This window comes from Gopherus flavomarginatus, chromosome 4 (genome assembly GCF_025201925.1).
Source record: "Gopherus flavomarginatus isolate rGopFla2 chromosome 4, rGopFla2.mat.asm, whole genome shotgun sequence".
NCBI lineage: Eukaryota > Metazoa > Chordata > Testudines > Testudinidae > Gopherus > Gopherus flavomarginatus.
The window spans coordinates 64,345,492-64,365,302 of record NC_066620.1 but is presented as its reverse complement, the minus strand read 5'-3'; the positions used below and the strand labels follow the sequence as shown (position 1 = coordinate 64,365,302).

Below are 19,811 nucleotides of genomic sequence, written 5' to 3'. Positions count from 1 at the left end.
GATTTTTGGTACCAGTGCCTATTTGACCTGTGCATGCTCCCTACATAATCTTGTAGCCTGTAGTTAGGGTAGCTATATAGGGCTGTGGAGGTGACCTGCCCTCAGTTCCATCTCATCTGCCTTCGGCCAGAGAGATTGTGCCTGTTTTCTCTTTATATTAGTACTTAATATTAGTGGTAGTTCTTTATATTAGTAGTAGGTTTAGTACCTTACAGTTATTGGAATGGTTGATTTAGTTTATATAATTTTTTTTGAACCTAAGAAAAAAACACATATTTCGTTTTTTCACCATTGAGGGGTTCAAACAAATTTTCTTCTGTCTAGAATGCCAAGCTTCCTGGGATTTAGAAGATGGCTCTGCTGTCCAGAAGCTGTGATGGGCATTCCCAGTGCATATGTTGTTTTGGAGACTCTCATAGACTCAGCAAGTTCAAGATTTGCACTTCTTTTAAGGGGAGATCCCATAAGAACAGGGAAATAACATATAGGCTCTTAATGATGTAGCAAGTGCTAAGACCAGCTTTGGATTCAGGAGCAGAGAACCCTCCTCTACAAGAGCCATCCACTTCGGTCAGTGCCCCATTGAAGTCAAGATCATGGTCACCAAGACTTTTCAAGGTAAAGAGAGCAGTAAGGGTCTGGTCTCTAATACTTTCCATGAGACCTGCGCCAGCAGTAAAGAGAGCTTCCTGCTCCAAGTCTAAGGAGGGGGATAAGAGGAGCAGAACAGAGACTTCCTCAGAGACTTCCTCCTCAAAGAAAACTCAGTCACTGGAGACCTCAGGCCTGGAAAGAGGTGCCAGTGAGACTCTATGCACTTTGGGTACTATGAAACACTTTAAGACTTCAACTAAGTCCTGTACCTCAACAGTAAAAGGCTCAGTACTGAAGACTACTGTTAACAAGAGAGCAGCTTCAATCGAATCCGCCGTCCCCTTGGTACTGACACCAATGCCCCAGACAACAGCATTGGGAACATCATTGGTGCCCATACCAAGTTCAGTTGTGCTCTCAGTGTCACAGGAGTTCCCATACCTGAATGACCTTACGGTACCTAGTGAGTCTGAATATCCCCTCCCTGTCCCTTCCAGACACCTCTCGATATTGAGGCCTTCTTGGTCACCAATCACTCCTGTTTTGTGAGAGCTGTCTCTTTCCCAGCTTCTAGTATTCATGAAGAGGGATTGTCACCTCCTGTACAATATGTGGAGGAATAATCCATCTCAGACTCAAAAATTGCTGTTCAAGGCTCTCCAGTTTACTCCAGGAGACATTATTCCCTGATGCAGATGCAAGAAAGGCAGAATATCAGATCCCTGCCTATTAACACTTGAGATGACGAACTCTGGATACCTCCCCCCATGCCTTATGGTCTCCTCATTGGCCTTACTGGATTCCATGGGCAATGTACTGCCAGTAATTTCTCTGGGCCCCAATTAACTCCTATAAGGAATAAAGAAAGCCTCATTACCTGGTAGCATCCATCCCTCCCCTGCACTGTGAGTCAGCAGAGGAGATCTTTGAGGAGCAAGAGGCAGGAGTGAATACAGAGGTTATCCCCCTTACACATATATCCTTTATTACCTGATGAGGCTGTACTGCCATCACCATCATCAATAGCTGATGACTTTTGCCAGTTCCAGTACTTGATGAAGCAAGTTGCTAACACCCTGCAAATTCCCTTTGAAGAAGTCCAAGATTCCCATCACAAGCTGCCTGGCATATTGCACACTTCTGCTTCAGTTTGGGTGGCACGGACAGTTAATTAAGCCCTTCTTGACACAGCCAAGACCATCAGGCAAACTGCAGCAACAGTCCCCACTACATGCAAGCAAGCTGATTAAAAAAATATTACATCCTGGCCAGGCATTTTGATTTTTTGTTTTCTTACCCAGCACCAAATTCTCTGGTCATGTGAATTAGGCAGGCAACATATCCAAAAAGTCACCCCATAAGAGCTACTCTTCAGTGCCATTACAGTTCAGGATAGCTAATCATCAGGCACTGATGTCAAAATATGACTACCTGAACTATGAGTTTAATGTTTTTATTGACCATTTGCCACAGAAATACCAAGAACAGTTTAGTGCCATAATAAAGAAAGGTCAGCTCTTGGCAAAAACATCTTTGCAGGCTTCACTTGATGTGGCAGATACTGCAGCCAGGTATATTTTCACCACAAGAGTAATGAAAAAAGTTTCTTGGCTTCAGTTGTCTAGTTTTCCTTTGGAAGTGCAATCCACACTGGAAGATTTACAGAGTCACAAGCTTTTCACAGATTTCCTGGATGACTAGCTTCATACCCTAAAGAACTCTAGGGCAACACCTGCAAGTAAGAACTCGACTCCCATTTTCTAGCAGATGCTTTCGTCATTACATGGACAAAAAAAATTTTTTAGGCATACCCTGAAGGATCTTCATCAAGATCAGACTGGACCAAGCCAAGGTAATTTTGATTGCACCAACTTGACCAAGACAAGTTTGGTTTCCTTACCTCAACATACTCATCCCTCACCCTCTCGCCCTGTGGCAGCTCCCCTACCAAACTTCCGCTGTTCTGTTATGATGTAGGTCAGATACTTCACCCCAGTCTGAACATTCTGCAAGTACAAGCATGGTTCTTCAGTGGTTCTCAGGATTAAAGGCAGCCTGTTCATCAAGGATACAAAATGTAATTTTAAGTAGCAGAAAGTAATCTACAAGACACACTTACCTTCAGAAATGGAGAAGATATCATCTCTGGTGTAACCGGCTTCATCTTTCACCTGTCCAGTCATTTTTCCACTATCTTGGATTAGCTGTTGGAATTGAAAACATCAGGCCTTTCTATGAGTTACGTCAAGGTTAATTTTGGGATATTAACTGTGGTCTTGCTGCTACATCTGTCTCTGAAGATGGATTTTAGTGGCCATTAACTAAACTATTCACCTTTCAGTTTTCTTTCTTAAGTTGCATTAGTCTATACAGGAATCTGCCTTTCATGCACTGCATGTTAAGAAGTCATTAGCCTTTTACTTGGACAGCACTACGGCATTCAGGAAGACTCCTAGACTCTTTATTTGTATTACAGATAGGTCTAAGGGAGCCTCTGTCTTCATTTTCTCACTGGATCTCTGAATGCGTTTATTGCCTGTTACAGTTCGGCTGAGATTCCACCTCCTCTACAAGTGATTGTGCATTCGACTAGAGCATAGGCTACAGCGTTTCCCTACTTAAGGACATTCAGTTGCTGAAATCTTCAGGTCTGCAACATGATCCTCAGTGCTTACATTTTCCACCCATTATGCTTTGGTTAACTCTGCAAGATCACATGCTGCAGTATGCAACACAGTTCTTTCTTTTGTGATAGCCTCTGTTCCAAAACTCCCACCTTCTTAAGGGGTTACTGCCATGGAGTCGCCTGAAGTAGAACACCCACAGGGACACTACTTGAAGAAGGAGAGATTACTCACCTTGGGCAGTAACTGGAGTTCTTCAAGATTTGTGTCAGTGTGAGTGTTCTACTACCCACCTTTCTTCCCCTCTGCTTCAAGGTTTCCTCTGTGGGACTTTGCAGTAAAGAAGGAACTGGAGGCGGTTTGCCTGCACAGCCCTATATAGCCTCAGTACAGGACATGATGATATGTAGGGTACAAATATGGGTCAAATGGGCATTGCTACCAAAAATCTCCGATCAAAGGCGCAGGGTGCATTCGTATCTGAAGTGGAGCACCCACAGGAATGCACATCTCGAAGAATGCCAGTTACTGCACAAGGTGAGTAACATCTCCTTCACAATGCTTGCCTCTGGTAGTCAAGTGGAGGCAGGCTATAATTTTTATATTCCAATAATCTTCTGGTATAAAGAAGGCAGTAAAGTTTTAAAAGCTGAAGCTTTCCAAAATACTGATCACAGGCTTCCTAAAATAGGAATGAAGCAAAAATAGGCTCAATATACATTGGCATGTAGACTGCAGCAAATAGACTCATAGACTCATAGGTCAGAAGGGACCAATATGATCATCTAGTCTGACCTCCTGCACAAGGCAGGCCACAGAACCCTACCCATCCACTTTTATAACAACCCCTAACCGAGGACTGAGTTATTGAAATCCTCAAAATTGGTTTGAAGACCTCAAGCTGCAGAGAATCCACCAGCAAGCGACCCATGCCCCACGCTGCAGGGGAAGGCGAAAAACCTCCAGGGCCCCTGCCAATCCGCCCTGGAGGAAAATTCCTTCCCGACCCCAAATATGGCGATCAGCTAAACCCTGAGCATGTGGGCAAGACTCACCAGCCAGCACCCAAGAAGGAATTCTCTGCAGTAACTCAGTTCCCATCCCATCCAACATCTCCCTGCAGACCATTGAGCAGACTTATCTGGTGATAATCCAAGACCATTTGCCCAAATTAAACTATCCTATCATAACATCCCCTCCATATACTTATCAAGCTGAGTCTTAAAGCCAGAAAAGTCTTTTGCCCCCACTACTTCCCTCGGAAGGCTGTTCCAGAACTTCACTCCCCTAATGGTTAGAAACCTTCGTCTAATTTCAAGTCTAAACTTCCTTATATCCAGTTTGTACCCATTCGTCCTCGTGCCTACATTAGTACTAAACTTAAATAATTCCTCTCCCTCCCTAACGTTAACCCTCCTGATATATTTATATAGAGCAAGCATATCCCCCCGCAGCCTTCTTTTGGCCAGGCTAAACAAGCCAAGCTCTTTGAGTCTGCTTTCATAAGGCAGGTTTTCCATTCCTCGGATCATCCTAGTAGCCCGTCTCTGGACCTGTTCCAGTTTGAATTCATCCTTCTTGAACATGGGACACCAGAACTGCACACAATATTCCAGATGGGGTCTCACCAGCGCCTTATATAACGGTACTAACACCTCCTTATCCTTGCTGGAAATACCTCGCCTGATGCATCCTAAAATCGCATTTGCTTTTTTAACAGCCGTATCGCATTGGCAGCTCATAGTCATCCTGCTATCAACCAATACCCCAAGGTCCTTCTCCTCCTCTGTCGCTTCCAACTGATGCGTCCCCAACGTATATCTAAAATTCTTATTATTAATCCCTAAGTGCATGACCTTGCACTTTTCACTATTGTATTTCATCCTATTACTATTACTCCAGTTTACAAGGTGGTCCAGATCTTCCTGAATAGTATCCCTGTCCTTCTCCGTGTTAGCAATACCCCCCAGCTTTGTGTCATCCACAAACTTTATTAGCACATTCCCGCTCTTTGTGCCAAGGTCAGTAATAAAAAGGTTAAATAAGATCGGTCCCAAAACCGATCCTTGAGGGACTCCACTAGTGACCTCCTTCCAGCCTGACAGTTCACCCTTCAATACGACCCGCTGGAGTCTCCCCTTTAACCAGTTCCTTATCCACCTTACAACTTTCATATTCATCCCCATCTTTTCCAATTTAACTAACAGTTCCCCATGTGGAACCGTGTCAAACGCCTTACTGAAATCGAGGTAAATTATATCTACCACATTTCCTTTATCTAAGTAATCCGTCACTTTCTCAAAGAAGGAGATCAGATTGGTTTGGCACGATCTACCTTTAGTAAATCCATGTTGCAATTCGTCCCAATTACCATTGACCTCTATGTCCTTAACTACTTTCTCCCTTAAAATTTTTTCCAAGACTTTACATACTGCAGACGTCAAGCTAACAGGCCTATAATTACCCGGATCACTTTTATTCCCTTTCTTAAAAATAGGAACTACGTTAGCAATCCTCCAGTCGTACGGCACAACCCCCGAGTTTATCGATTGCTTAAAAATTCTCGCTAACGGGCTCGCAATTTCACGCGCCAGTTCCTTTAATATCCTCGGATGGAGATTGTCCGGGCCCGCCGATTTTGTCCCATTAAGCTGTTCAAGTTTGGCCTCTACCTCAGCTGCGGTAATATCCACCTCCATATCCACATTCCCGTTTATCATCCCTCCATCATCGCTAAACTCCTCACTAGTGTTATTAAAAACTGAGGCAAAGTACTTATTTAGATATTGGGCCATGCCTAGGTTATCCTTAACCTCCATTCCATCCTCAGTGTATAGCGGCCCCACTTCTTCTTTCTTTGTTTTCTTCTTATTTATGTGGCTGTAGAACCTTTTACTATTGGTTTTGATTCCCTTTGCAAGGTCCAGTTCAATGCGGCTTTTAGCCTTCCTCACTTTATCCCTACATGCTCTGACCTCACCAAGGTAGCTTTCCTTGCTAATCCCACCTTTCTTCCACTCCCTGTAAGCTTTCTGCTTTTTTCTAATCCCCTCTCTGAGTTGCTTGCTCATCCAGCTTGGCCTACAACTCCTGCCCATGGTTTTTTTCCCCTTTCTTGGGATGCAGGCTTCCGACAATTTCCGCAGCTGTGACTTAAAGTAATTCCAGGCCTCCTCTGCATTTAAATCCACAAGTTCCTCCGTCCAATCCACTTCCCTAACTAATTTCCTTAACTCTTTAAAATTAGCCCTCGAGAAGTTGAAAACCCTAATCCCAGATCTACATTTGTTTATCCTTCCATCTAGTTTGAACTGAATCAGCTCATGATCACTCGAACCAAGGTTGTCCCCTACCACCATTTCTTCTACGAGGTCCTCACTGCTCACCAAAACCAAATCTAAAATGGCATCCCCTCTCGTACGTACTTCAACTACTTGATGAAGAAATCCATCCGCTACCACATCCAGAAAAATGTGACCCTTATTATTCTTGCAAGCACTCATCCTCCAGTCTATATCCGGGAAGTTGAAGTCTCCCATAATCACACATTTCCCCTTTGTGTTTACTTCATTAAAGACATTAAAGAGGTCTCTATCCATATCCAAATCAGATCCCGGTGGTCTATAGCACACCCCAAGCACTATCTCAGGGGAAGCTCTAGTTGCTTTTTTACCCAGTGTGATTTTTGCCCAGACAGACTCTGTCTTATCCATTCCATCGCTTCTTATTTCATTACAGTTAATCTCATCATTGATGTACAAGGCTACTCCACCACCTTTGCCTTTCTTCCTGTCTTTTCTAAACAGCACATAGCCTTCAATATCTGTACTCCAGTCATGAGTACTATTCCACCAGGTTTCTGTTATCCCTATAATATCCGGTTTTACTTCCTGCACCAGTAGCTCCAGTTCCTCCATCTTGTTACCTAGGCTCCTCGCATTATTGTACAGACATTTTAATTTTTGGTGTTTGGCGTCAGTGACATTCTTTCCCCCGTCGTACACAGACCTTCTACCACCAGCATCACCCATTACTCTGGTTTCTACTCCACTATTCCTCCTTGGATCAATTCTTTGGTCCACAAGGGTATCCCCTCTCACTTTGTTTACTTCCCTCTCCAGGTTATATTCTGGCGTGGAGATCTCCTGAGCATCTCCCAACCATCTCCCTCAACTTCCTAGTTTAAAGCTCTCTTGATGAGGTCGGCGAGCCTCCATCCTACAATTCTATTTCCCTCCTTACTTAGATGAAGTCCATCCTGAGCGAACAGTTGTCTATCCGTAAACACTTCCCAATGACCATACATCCCAAAGCCCTCCTTATAACACCAATGCCTGAGCCATCTGTTGATCGCCATAATCTTGTCACTCCCTCGTCGCCCTGCTCTAGGAACCGGCAGAATCCCACTGAAGATCACCTGAGCCTCGATTTCTTTGAGCGTCTTCCCAGTCTGGCATAGTCCTCCTTGATACAGTCCAGCGAGTAACTAGCCATATCGTTCGTTCCCACATGAAGGACAATCAACGGATTCTTTCCCGCTCCCGCTAGGATCCTATTCAGCCTCAGGTCCACATCCTGTATCTTAGCCCCTGGCAGACAGCACACCCTTCTGTTCTCCCAATCAGGTCTAGTCACAGGCCTGTCTATTCTTCTCAATAAAGAGTCTCCAATCACGTAGACTTGCCTTTTCCTGGCGACAGTGTGATTCTCCGGTCTATCCCCCACACCAGCTGGCCGCAAGTCCTCTTGATTTGTATTCGCCCTTACAATCCTCCTAGGGCTCATACTTGGTGTCGCCTCCATTGACTCCTCCCCTCCTTCTGCAGGGCTAGCTGCTCGTCTCTTTTTCCTTGCCCTCTCTCCTTCAGCAGCCTGCTGTGCTCCATCTTCATTTTCCAACTCAGCAAACCTGTTCCTGAGTTCTATTTCTCCATCGCTGGCCCGTCTTTTCCTCTGCCTGGTTCTCCTAGTCACATGCTTCCACCGTCCACTTTCCTCACCCAGCAGCCCCTCCTCAGAGTTCTTTGGTCCTGCTTCTATCCGCTCGTCTGAGCTTATCCCCTGTGCCTCATCATGTCCGTGTTCCCTCATCTGCTCAAACCCCCTTCTAAACTCAGCCAGAGTTTCCACCTGCATCTCCAGTCCTCTTATCTTTTCTTCCAGCAGCTCTATCAGGCGGCACTTCATGCAGACAAAACTCCTTTCAGGTGCCCCCTCCAGAACCATGTACATGCCACAGCTACCGCATCCGGTCATCCTCAGTGTGTCTCTACCTGCTGCCTCTGCCTCCATCATACCCTTCCAACTCTGTGCCGGGCAATCCACGCCTCACACCGCACCACAGGCCACCACAAGCACTGGGCTGCTGGCAGACCCTTGCCCCTTGCCTTGTCTGACTTCCTGGTTTCTCTGCCTTGGTCTCCCCTGTAACCTCCCCTGGAAACTCCCTCTGAAACTCCCCTGTTAGCAGCTGTCTGTGCCGCTGCCTGAGTGCCTGGCTCCTTATATAGGACCCCTAATCAGGTAAGCCCCGCCCCCAACTCAGGGCTCAGCCTCGCTCCCAGCACACGGCCCCTAGCAGCCTGCACACACACTCACTCAAACACAAACTCCACAATACAATCCACAAACTACACAAACCTGCTCCTCCAACAGCACTCCCTCTGAAACTCCCCTGGTAGCAGCTCTGTTCACTGGCTCTTGTGCCGCTGCAGCTAAAACACATAAAAAAAGTTAAAAGTTACACCTTGAGCCTCTCTTTCCCCCATTCCCTCAGCCTGTTCTCCTTGTATCCCTATTTGAACAGCCTGTCCCCTTTCACTCCCCGGTCCCTCTTGAGTCCACCCACCAGGCTGTACTTCTGACACTCATCCCTTCTGCCATCCCATTTTCTGAACCTGTTCTCACTTGAACTGATCCCTCTAATCATTTCTATCTGAAACCCCTTATTTACCAAGCATGCTTCACCGTGAGTCTCTGTCTCTGCCAGAATCCATTGGCTGCTGCCTCTCCCTTTTCCCTAGGGAGCTCCACACTGGCTGAATGTCAGCAAGGGAGAACTATGAGTGGAGGAAGGCAGACCATTTCCCTGAGCTCACTGCTGGTGCCACAGCAGCTGTTAGGGGGTGGGAAGAATCACTGAGGGTATGGCTACACTTACAGCTGTACAGCGCTGTGAGTTACAGCTGTCTTCGTACAGCTGTGCAGGGAAAGTGCTGCAGTGTGGGCACACTGACAGCTACCAGCACTGCAGTGTGGCCACATTTGCAGCATTTGCAGCGCTGTTGGGAGTGGTGCATTGTGGGCAGCTATCCCACAGAGCACCTCTTCCCATTTTGGCGCCGTGGGTTGTGGGAAGGGGACAGAAGGGTGCGAGTCATTCTGCTTCCTGTCCCAATGCCCCGTGGTGCATCGTTTCACATCCCAGCAGTCACTGTTTTTCCGTCCACGTTTGGCGCCATTGTGAGTCTTCCAACGGTTTCTGTGCAGCGTGATTTCTGTGGGAAATGGAGCCCGAGCTGCTGAGGACTTTGCTGATGAGTGTCGCCAGCACATCACGTTTGGCAGTTGAGCTATTCCTTCAGTTCCAAAGTGACAGTGAGGAGTCCGACGATGATATGGATTCTCCTGATGCATATGACACTAAATTTCTTGTGGCATTCATGGAAATGATCAGCACTGTGGAATGCCGCTTTTGGGCTCGGGAAACAAGCACTGAGTGGTGGGATCACATCGTCATGGAAGTCTGGGATGACAATCCGTGGCTGCAGAACTTTCGGATGAGAAAAGCCACTTTCATGGGACCATGTGCTGAGCTCACCCCCACCCTGCGGCGCAAAGACACAAGGTTGAGAGCTGCCCTGCCAGTGGAGAAGCGGGTGGCTATTGCAGTCTGGAAGCTGGCAACTCCAGACAGCTACCGATCGGTCACAAACCAGTTTGGAGTGGGAAAGTCGACCATTGGAATCGTGTTGATGCGAGTTTGCAGGACCATTAATCGCAGCCTGCTAAGAAGAACCGTGACTCTGAGGAACGTGCAGGACATTGTGGATGGCTTTGCACAAATGGGTTTCCCTACCTGTGGAGGGGCAATAGATGGGATGCATATTCATATTCTGGCACCACCCCACCTAGCATCCGAGTACATTAATCGGAAGGGGTATTTCTCTATGGTTCTCCAAGCGCTTGTGGATCACCATGGGCTTTTCATCGACATTAACACAGGCTGGCCTGGAAAGGTGCATGATGCACCCATCTTTCGGAACAGTGGCCTGTTCAGGAAGATGCAGGCTGGGACTTTTTTCCCAGACCAGAAGATCACAGTAGGGGATGTTGAAATGCCCATTGTGATCCTTGGAGACCCCGCTTACCCATTAATGCCTTGGCTCATGAAATCATATACAGGGAAGCTTGATAGCAGCAAGGACTGGTTCATCTACAGGCTGAGCCAGTGCCGAATGACTGTGGAGTGTGCTTTTGGCCGTTTAAAAGGGCCGTTTAAAAGGGCTGGAGATCTCTGTATGGGAAGCTAGACTTGGGGGAAAGCAGCATCCCTGCAGTTATATCCATGTGCTGTACCCTCCATAATATTTGTGAAGGGAAGGGTGAAACATTCAGTCAGGAATGGACCTCCGAGGTTCAACGCCTGGAGGCTGAATTTGCACAGCCAGAGAGCAGGGCTACTAGAGAGGCCCAACACAGGGCTACAAGGATTAGGGATGCCTTGAGTAAGGAATTTGAGGCTGAAAACCAACAGTAATGTTTGGTGCCTTGCACGGGAGTGAAGTGCAGTGGTTACAATGTTAGTAGGAATCTGTTTTTCCTGAAATTATTTGCAGTGCATGTTTCTTTCCTGGGCTGCGGTATCTTTCACTTTCTGCAATAATAAAGACTGTTTTCAAAGCCAAGAATTCATTTATTGAAAAGAAAATAACTTTCTTGACAGACACACAACATTTTGGGAACCTAAAAGGGCAGGCAGGTGGGGTGGGGAACGGTACAGTCACAGGTTTGAATACGTTCTGTCTGGAGTGCTGTACAATGACTGCTGCACTTCAGGATGAAAATACTGCATGGTGATGGGGGTTGAGTGCAGAGGGTAAGGGTCATAGTTCTCAGGGCTGGTTGGTGAACGTATAGGTGTTGGGGGCAGCTGGTGGTGGTAAGAACCTGGGTGCTGGGGAAGGGGGTTTGGAGCTGACATTGGGGCACAAGGGAAAGAGCTTTGGGATGGGGCGGGGGGGCATGGCTGCATGGCTACGAGTGACTGGATAGAGTCCACTTGGCGCACCAGGATGCTTATCAGCTGTTTTGTGCTTTTCTTCTTAGCCGCTGTGTTTCTCTGGTGGAGCCTGTTTTCCCTTTCCCTCCAGTCCTGTCTCTGGCAGACTGATCCATAACTGCTTTCAGCATGTCTTCTCTGCTTTTTCGCGGCTTCTTCCTGAGGTTTTGTAGCCTCTGAGCAGTGGATGATACGGGCAGTCGAGTAGTCAAGGACACTTTTGGAAAGGCAAAAATGGCAACAGTTAACAGAGGCTGCTTTGTTTATAATCTCACCCAGAAAGTTATTCCCACACAGTGAAGGAGTTTACAGTCTTAACCTTAGCATACTTTTCCCATACCAAACAGAGCGCACATAACCCACAGGATCCACAAAATGGTGAGTAAGGGGGACTGATTCTTTCAGGGATGTGCAAGGGTTTCTGTGCGTTGGGGAAAGCAAACTGCTTCTAGGGGCAGCTACACTGAACAGTCTTCCAACATTTTCCACAGGAGTTAATTCTGGAAGATATCTCACTGCTGTGGGTCACCTGGGAAGAGCGGGAGGGTCTTCTACAGCAATGCGGATTCCGCCCTGGCCCCTATGCAGCTTTCCTGTGTGCAGCAATGGTCCCCCTACCCCTTGCGGCACAGTGGTGCAGACGTGTTAGCCTGACTGGGACAAGGACCACAGTGGCTCTCCCTATAAACTCGCGCAAGCGCATTGCCCACGCTCTGGCTGAAACTTTTGAAGAGATTACCGAGGCCGATTACCGTGATGTGATAGACCACATCAATGGGCTATTCCACATCTAGGCATGCATGCATGCAGCCCTAACCCCCCCTTCCTCTCCCGAAACATTTCCATCCTGAAAATAAAAGCCGCTTACCGGGAACCCGCTCCTCTGCTTGTCCTTCACTTAGTACTGGCTGCTGCGACTGGCTACCTTCCTTTTGGCTTGAGAAGAGCTCCTGGCTGCATGCTTCCTGGGATTCCGGGGTGTCTCCCTCCACCCCAGTACCCTCACTCTTGGTTTCCTCCCCCTCCTCCCCGTCCCCTCCCCATCCTCCTCCTCTCCCCTCCCCCCGCTCTGAAGTATCCATCGTAGTCGTCGGATTGGCAGTGGGGTCACCCCCAAGTATTGCGTCCAGCTCCTTGTAAAAACAGCAGGTCGTGGGGGCAGCACCGGAGTGGCGGTTTCCCTCACGGGCTCTGCAATAGGCACTCCGCAACTCCTTCGCTTTAACCCTGCACTGCACTGCGTCCCAGTCATAGCCCCTTTCCAGCATGGCCCTTGATATCTGCCCATAGGTATCGTAATTCCTACGGCTGGAGCGCAGCTGTGACTGCACAGCTTCCTCACCCTAAACACTGATGAGGTCTAGCAATTCGCCATTGCTCCATGCTGGGGCTCATTTGGCGCGTGGAAGCATGGTCACCTGCAAAGATTCTGATTGCACTCCACACCTGGCTGAGCAAACAGGAAGAGGATTTTTAAAATTCCCGGGGCATTTAAAGGGCGGGTCACCTGAGGCCAGGACAGTACAGTGCGAACTGATGAGCAGAGTGGCTGAACAGGCATTCTGGGATACCTCTGAATACTCCGGAGGCCAATTGCAGCGCTTTTGGTGGCCACACTGGCAGAGCAGCGCTGCATCACCAGTGCTGCAATCGTTGTTCCCCAGGCAGAGCAGGAGTACAGCCAGCGCTGCAGCCAGGGAGATGCAGCGCTGTATGTACCTTGCAAGTGTGAACGGTGAGTAAGTTGCAGCGCTGTAAAGCCAGCACCAGCGCTGCAAGTCTCCTGTGTAGACATACCCTGAGTGGAAAACCCTGCTTAGTTCCTACAGCCCCTCTGGATGCATGAAATTCCAGCAGAGTGAAGGGAGTTTATAGAGGAAATCTAAAATTCTATGCAGCAATTTGCATTTTCTTATTCTCAAGATTATAAATGAAAGTAAGACAAGAGTTTCCTGCTCCAGCCAGACACTCTTATTGCCCCATAGTATAAAAAAGACTACTTAACATAAATCAGCTGTAGAGTACATTATCTGTGCATAAATTTTTTGTGCCTTAAATTATGCTTACTGATGCACATTATGAGAAACAAAAGTATACATAAACAAAAATATATATTCGTACAGACATTAGTGCCCTGTTTAGTGGAAGAAGAAGGATGACACTCGGTTTGAATTTGAAGTCAGGACCATATCCACTCATAAAATATTATGCCATGAAGCTTCAAAATAAAATCCTTTTAGGGAGAGCCAGCTATAAAGTGAAAGACATTGTTTTTAGCATGCAATTTATGTGATATCAGTTTCCTGAATACGTTCACATTCTGCATTGATTGGGTAATGCCAAAGTACATAAAGGGACATGAAAGATGAATGTATTTATATAATGTTCATGCATTGTCTTCTCCTACCCTGCTTTGGGTTCAGCACAGCTAGTGTTATGGTGCCATCTGTCAGAATGCTAGTAGAATAATAATGACATTTAGGGGTTATATATAGGCTAATTTTCCCCCTCAGTTCTTCAGTATTTTTGCCTTCTCATCCAAAAGCACAGAGCTTTGCTCACAGCTGTCTGATTTGGGGTTGTCCCATTCTTTCCACCCCCCAATATTTCATCACTGAGAAGGAGGAGAAAAGAAGGATGAATATCAGCACATTTAAATATCTGTGATTCAGAGTTCTTCTTAGCTACCCACTTTTCCTTTTTCTAGAACCTGAGGTAGTCCCCATCGCACACTCTTACTTACTACTACTAAGCAGAATGTTCCTAGCTGTATCTTAAGAAATCACACTCCCACTACAAAGGAACTGCTTCATAATTCTGAGAGCTTGTTTGAATCCATAAGGAGGATAGAAGCAAAAGAAGAGGCTTAACTAAAGAAAATTCCTCACCAGTAATTGTATCAGTGTTCTCAGCTTTCTCTCATCCTGCATTCCTCCCTTCCTCTCTTCTGTATTCTTTCTTCTCTGTTTGTGTTTCCTCTGCTATTTGTGGATTTTGGTATAGGAGCAGTCTGAAGGATCAAGGTGTGAAATCAGCCTATAAAGGTATATCCCTTCTACTTTTCACTATTTTTTATTTCCTTGCTGCCTGAAAGATGGCATCATGACTTTAGCTGTACTGAATCCCATAGTAAGATGGGAGAAAAGGTAGGGCTCTGATTAAGCACAGCTATCAGTGAGTCATTTCCCCTTATTTAACTAATAAATACAATTTTCTGTCGTAACTGGGTGAAAGTCAGAAAGTTACATTATTCTGTATTATAGAAAAATGAATATTGTACTTGTAAAACATAGTGGCACTTAAATTTCGGTGGCTATCATTATCTAATTGTGTTTTACTTGAGTCATTTCAGTGTTTAATTAACTATTTTCATTCCTTTTTAGCTAAAAAGTGTTTCCATTCTTTTAAATTGTATTAATCTGTGTCTTGTAGGTTTGTTAATGATGAAGATGTAGCTTGGTTTGATAAAGCCACTTCTAGAGCGATTAAGGAACATGTGGATCCGGAATTAGCATCAGTTCTCCATGCTGAACCATATTTTGTAGATTTTTTACAGGACATGCCTGAACCGACTGGTGATGAACCTGAAGATTTTGTATTTGAAGCACCCAAAGTTTATGAAATGGTATTTTATTTTGCACCTCAAAATTAGGCATTCAAAAGTTTTTTTAATTATTAAATGTGGTATGTTGTCGGGATCATATTGAAAGTTTTATCAAATAAATGCACAAATTTTGGTTTAGGGAATACATTTTTAGATTGGTCACAAATTAGTTTAGAGTTAATCATGTAAATCTACATCTTTAAAAAGCAATTTAAAATGTGGTAAACAATCCACCTGATATAAATATAGGCTGTTCATTCTCTCCCTTTTTACTCTACTGTTCTCCAGTCTTAAAGACATATTTCTGGCTACACAGAATCAGTGAAACAATTTTAAGAACTAACAGGATTGTGTGCTCCTGTGCTGCCTGCAGTATGCCCTTTAAGGCTGTGGGGGTTGGTACAGACAAATTGAGATTCTTTCTTCATAACACACAAGAGAATGCTAATTCAGGAAGAGCAGCAGTGGCCACGTGTTTTACTTCATTTGTAAAGAAAGTTATTGTCAAGACCAAACAGGAGGTTGGTGTTGAATCAGGAGGAGAAAGGTACCTTCTCAAGCCTTGAAGCAGTCACTGCAAGACATTCTAAATAAAAGGATGCTCAGTCTCCTTTCTACCTGAGTTTTACTTTTTTTCCCCATCTGCCCATGACTTGGAGCTACATGTGTCTGATGCTTTTTTTAATGTGTTGGAGTTCAAATGTAACTTTTCTTTGCTGATTTTAAGTACATTTTAATTGTTAATATAGTTTACCTGTGTTTGGCAACAAATTTTCTAGCTGACATTTTTCCCCTGCTTGAAAAAATTGACTTATCAACTTTTTGTGGTAGCTTTCATTAGAAAATCTAAGTTTGAACCTCTACGGGAAATATTTTTACACAAGACTGTTTTCAAAATAATGTGCCTGAATGTACATGTAAAATAGGCAATTGTATACCAATTGGATCCTAAAACTTTTAGTTTAAGTAGCATTTAAAAGTGATTTAAAACCAATCATACACCTAAATGAAAGAAAAATTACAGGCAGGCCTGAAGATTGACCATGTATTATATGCACATATAAATTTTCAACATAGTTGTGGGTTGAAACTGTGATCTTACACTTAGATGATCGTATTTCACATTTAAAGAAATAATAAAATAAGATCCATTCTGGAAAAATGCAAACCTACTGCATCTGGGGAAAATAATCCAATACACAGATCCATGGAGGGAGATTCTTGGAAAACAGCAATAGTGAAAGAGATCTGGGTTGACAGTAGACTGCAAATTTACACGTGAGATGCCAAAGTAATTTTGTGTAGTGTATAAAGAAACATCACATCTCAAAGCAGAGGAGGCATTTGTACCTTTCCATGAAAGGCTATTGGAACTGCACCTAAAATATTGTGTTCTATTTTGGCAAGCTAATTATCATAAAGTTGTTGAAAAATTTGAATCAATGCAGAAAAGAGCAATATAAATGTAGGGATTGATTTATGAGGAAAGATTTAAAAAAAATAACATTTGTATACTGTTACTTTGGCCAACAGACAGGGACAATATAGTTGTGCATATATATTTGAAGGTTGTTAAACCCAAGGAAGGAGATGGATTCTTTTGAATCATACAAGGAGATATAATCAGGAATTATAGGTGAAATTAGCAAAGAAAATTTTAGACTGAATTTCTAGCAAATGTCTGATTCCTAACCCTTTTGTAGTATGAAATATTTAGTTTGTACCTATTGTGATAAACTCAGGACAGACAGCTGCAAGGGAGGGGTAGAAGAGCAGAGAGAGAAGGAGCCCTGATGCCAGGAGTGTAGGAGCAGCAAGACAGTGAGCCTCACCAGGAGGAGAGGCAGTACTCTCTCCCACAAGGGAGTAAAAATATATTCTAAACAGGACTGGTGGAGATACGGGGAGCAGACTTCCCCTGTGTCCCAAGGGGGACCACATTACCCAAGCCTGTCTCACCAGGGCTAAAAGCAGCAGAGGCTGGGGAGACTGAGAAGGTGCCTTACCACACTATCTTCCTGAAATTAGTGGACCACTTCTGTACCAGTGACCTTTCAGCATTCTCCTTATCCTTTGGAATACTAGCTTTTAATTCTAATGTTGAGGCAGCAACAAGAAAATTATTTCCCCTACTCTCTATTCTTCTTTAGGGGCCAACATTTTGGGACTTTGTTCTTCAAACAAGATCCCCCAACAAGTTATGTTTCTCCATGTGTTCTCCCTCCCCCATCATGGTGGGACAGGTCAAATGGATCAAGCCAAAGGTTCAGAGTTATTCCATCTATAATGGAGACCCTCTCAGAAGCCACAAAAGGGGAATACTGCCATGATTGTTCCAAGCTCATGTTTGCCATTATTTCCAGCCATCAGTCTGCCAGAACAGTGGGTTGAGAGTTTAGATGAGTTGTTGGTCTCTGCATTCCTCCACACCTGCTGAGACCACTCCAGAGACTCCTCCACAACAATGGGTTAGTCTTCAACTCTGTGACTCAGCAAATTGAGCCTCTAAGATGTTTTAAATTACTTGCAGAACAGTTTCAATCCACAACTATCCGAGAATCAAGGGAGCTGAAAATGTGGCTTTATGCCATCTTTTCATCTTACTTTCCTCAATAGTGCAAAGTGTAAATTCAGCACAACTGAGAATCTGTCCCAATATAAATAAGCCACAAGCAAATAGTTCTTGAAGGAACTAATAAGAACACCAGTGTCCTAGATAAGAACAAGTGAAAAAAGCAGGAGCTAAGGGCTGGATTCCTTGTGAAGATGCAGTTTATGTGCCATGTCAGAACATGCAAGCCCATTTTAGTTCTAAATGCTGTTAACAGTTCCTGACTATATAACGGGACACAATTCTGAAAGAGAGAGTCTATTGATGCAGCAAATTAATTGATTACCAGTTACTGGGAAGTAAAATTTGCCTACATAATTTTATTCAGATAAGTGTTTTTATCTTTATAGTGATACTCATATGGTAGGATTTATCTATTAACATTGTTATTTTACTTGCCTTTTTTCTCTCTCTTTCAGGTCCCGAGCTTTGAATTTCTATGTGAAAAATTACAAACGTACCAGAGGCAATACAATGAAACCATTAGGGGATCATTTCTCGATTTGGTGTTTTTTAAAGATGCAATGACACATCTCGTTAAGGTTTTGTTTTTTACAGCATTTAATAATACATTTAATTTAAGTTACTAGACCTCAGGAGTCACATGAATAGTAGAATTAAACTGATAATTTGAATTTGGAATTGTCAGGTAAGGTATAGAGGGTAGTTGTGTGTAAAGCTAAATGTTCTTGGAAGGAAGCAGGGAGTGATGTTCAAAAGGTTTGATAAGTGGACAGTATTTTTCAATTTGCACATGTTATGTGGTGGATGGAGAAAGCTGCATAATCTGAAAAATTACCATGCAAAGACAATACAAAGTTAGGTGTTAATATAAAGAAAGATCTGGGGAATATACAGGAGGATTTGAACAGTATAAAGATATCAGTAAAGAATGGAATATGAAAGCCACTTTAAATAAATATAAAACTATGCATTAAGAAGACAATATATATTAAATAACTGTATTAAAGGAAGCTTGAAAGACAGACGTAGTATACAATAACAGTGTGGGATGGTTTCATTGTTTGCCAACAGCAAAAATTGCCAAGTCTTAGGGCTTGTCTATATGGGGAAGCTATTGTGAAATAAGCTAGAGTGTGAATTTAAACCATAATAGCTATTCCATACTAATGGCCCATGTGTACACTATAGTACTAAGAGTGCCACTTTGGATAAAGCTAAGTTGCAAAAAAGGCACCCTTAGGCAATGTCTGCACTTGACACTACTGGCAGTGCTATGTAGGGTATGTGTAGCTATATGCCGCAATGAAAAGCAGTCTGCATCCACATGGGGTATGTAGCTTCCCATGTCAGTGAAAGACTGGTGGGGGGAGACAGCAGGGAAAGGCTTGGCAGTGGGGCACACCAGAGTCTTTCCCCACTGCCTCCCACCTCCAAAGCCTTTTCCCACTGACTAGAAAGCTACTGGTAGCTCTGCACTGCAGGAGTCTTTCCCTGTAGAAGGGAAACGTTGATGCTGCAGGGAGCTGCCAGAACTTTTCCTGCTGCTGGAGCCTTTCCCTGCTTTAGGGAAAGGCTTCAGCAGCAGGGAAGCAGGAGGACACCACATTGCTAAAAGTAGCAGTGCAGATGAGGGAGGCACTGATTTGATGAGTAGGGTACATACCCTTGTACATACCCACAGGATTCAGGGATATCCTTACTCTACTGACCTAAGCGGTGCCTCTCCGTCAACACTTTTCCCATGCTAGGGGTGTGGGTAGTGGATGTAATCTACATACCACTAAAAGTAGTGTGCAGTGTAGATGTGCCTTTAGTGTGGAATAAGAGTGTCCACATGGGGAGCTAGTTTGGAATAGTTATTGTACAGTACCTTCTGAGCTATTTCACTATGTATATATACCCTTAGGGTGCAGTCACAAAAACTTTTTTAAGGCAGACTAGATGCAAGATTATATGTACAAAAGCTTACAAATGGAGAAGCATTACATTAGGAATTCATGGACATTTATTTCAACCCAGTATGCAGTACAAACTATGTGCATGCAGTCTACTGCTACTGGTGCACAATTTTAAGTGTGAGCCTGATCTGTTGGGCAAATTTCAACTGAAAATACAATATAGAAAACTATTATC

General features: G+C 44.3%; 1 protein-coding gene across 1 annotated transcript in view; it reads left to right on the top strand.

Moving 5' to 3' along the window:
* The window catches only part of DNAH8 (dynein axonemal heavy chain 8), a 593,210-nt gene that overhangs the window by 449,323 nt on the left and 124,076 nt on the right, over positions 1-19,811 (top strand). The window contains exons 61-62 of the mRNA XM_050948396.1: positions 14,932-15,124; positions 18,134-18,256. Coding sequence (XP_050804353.1) covers positions 14,932-15,124; positions 18,134-18,256 — 316 coding nt within the window. The remainder of the gene's footprint in view (positions 1-14,931; positions 15,125-18,133; positions 18,257-19,811) is intronic.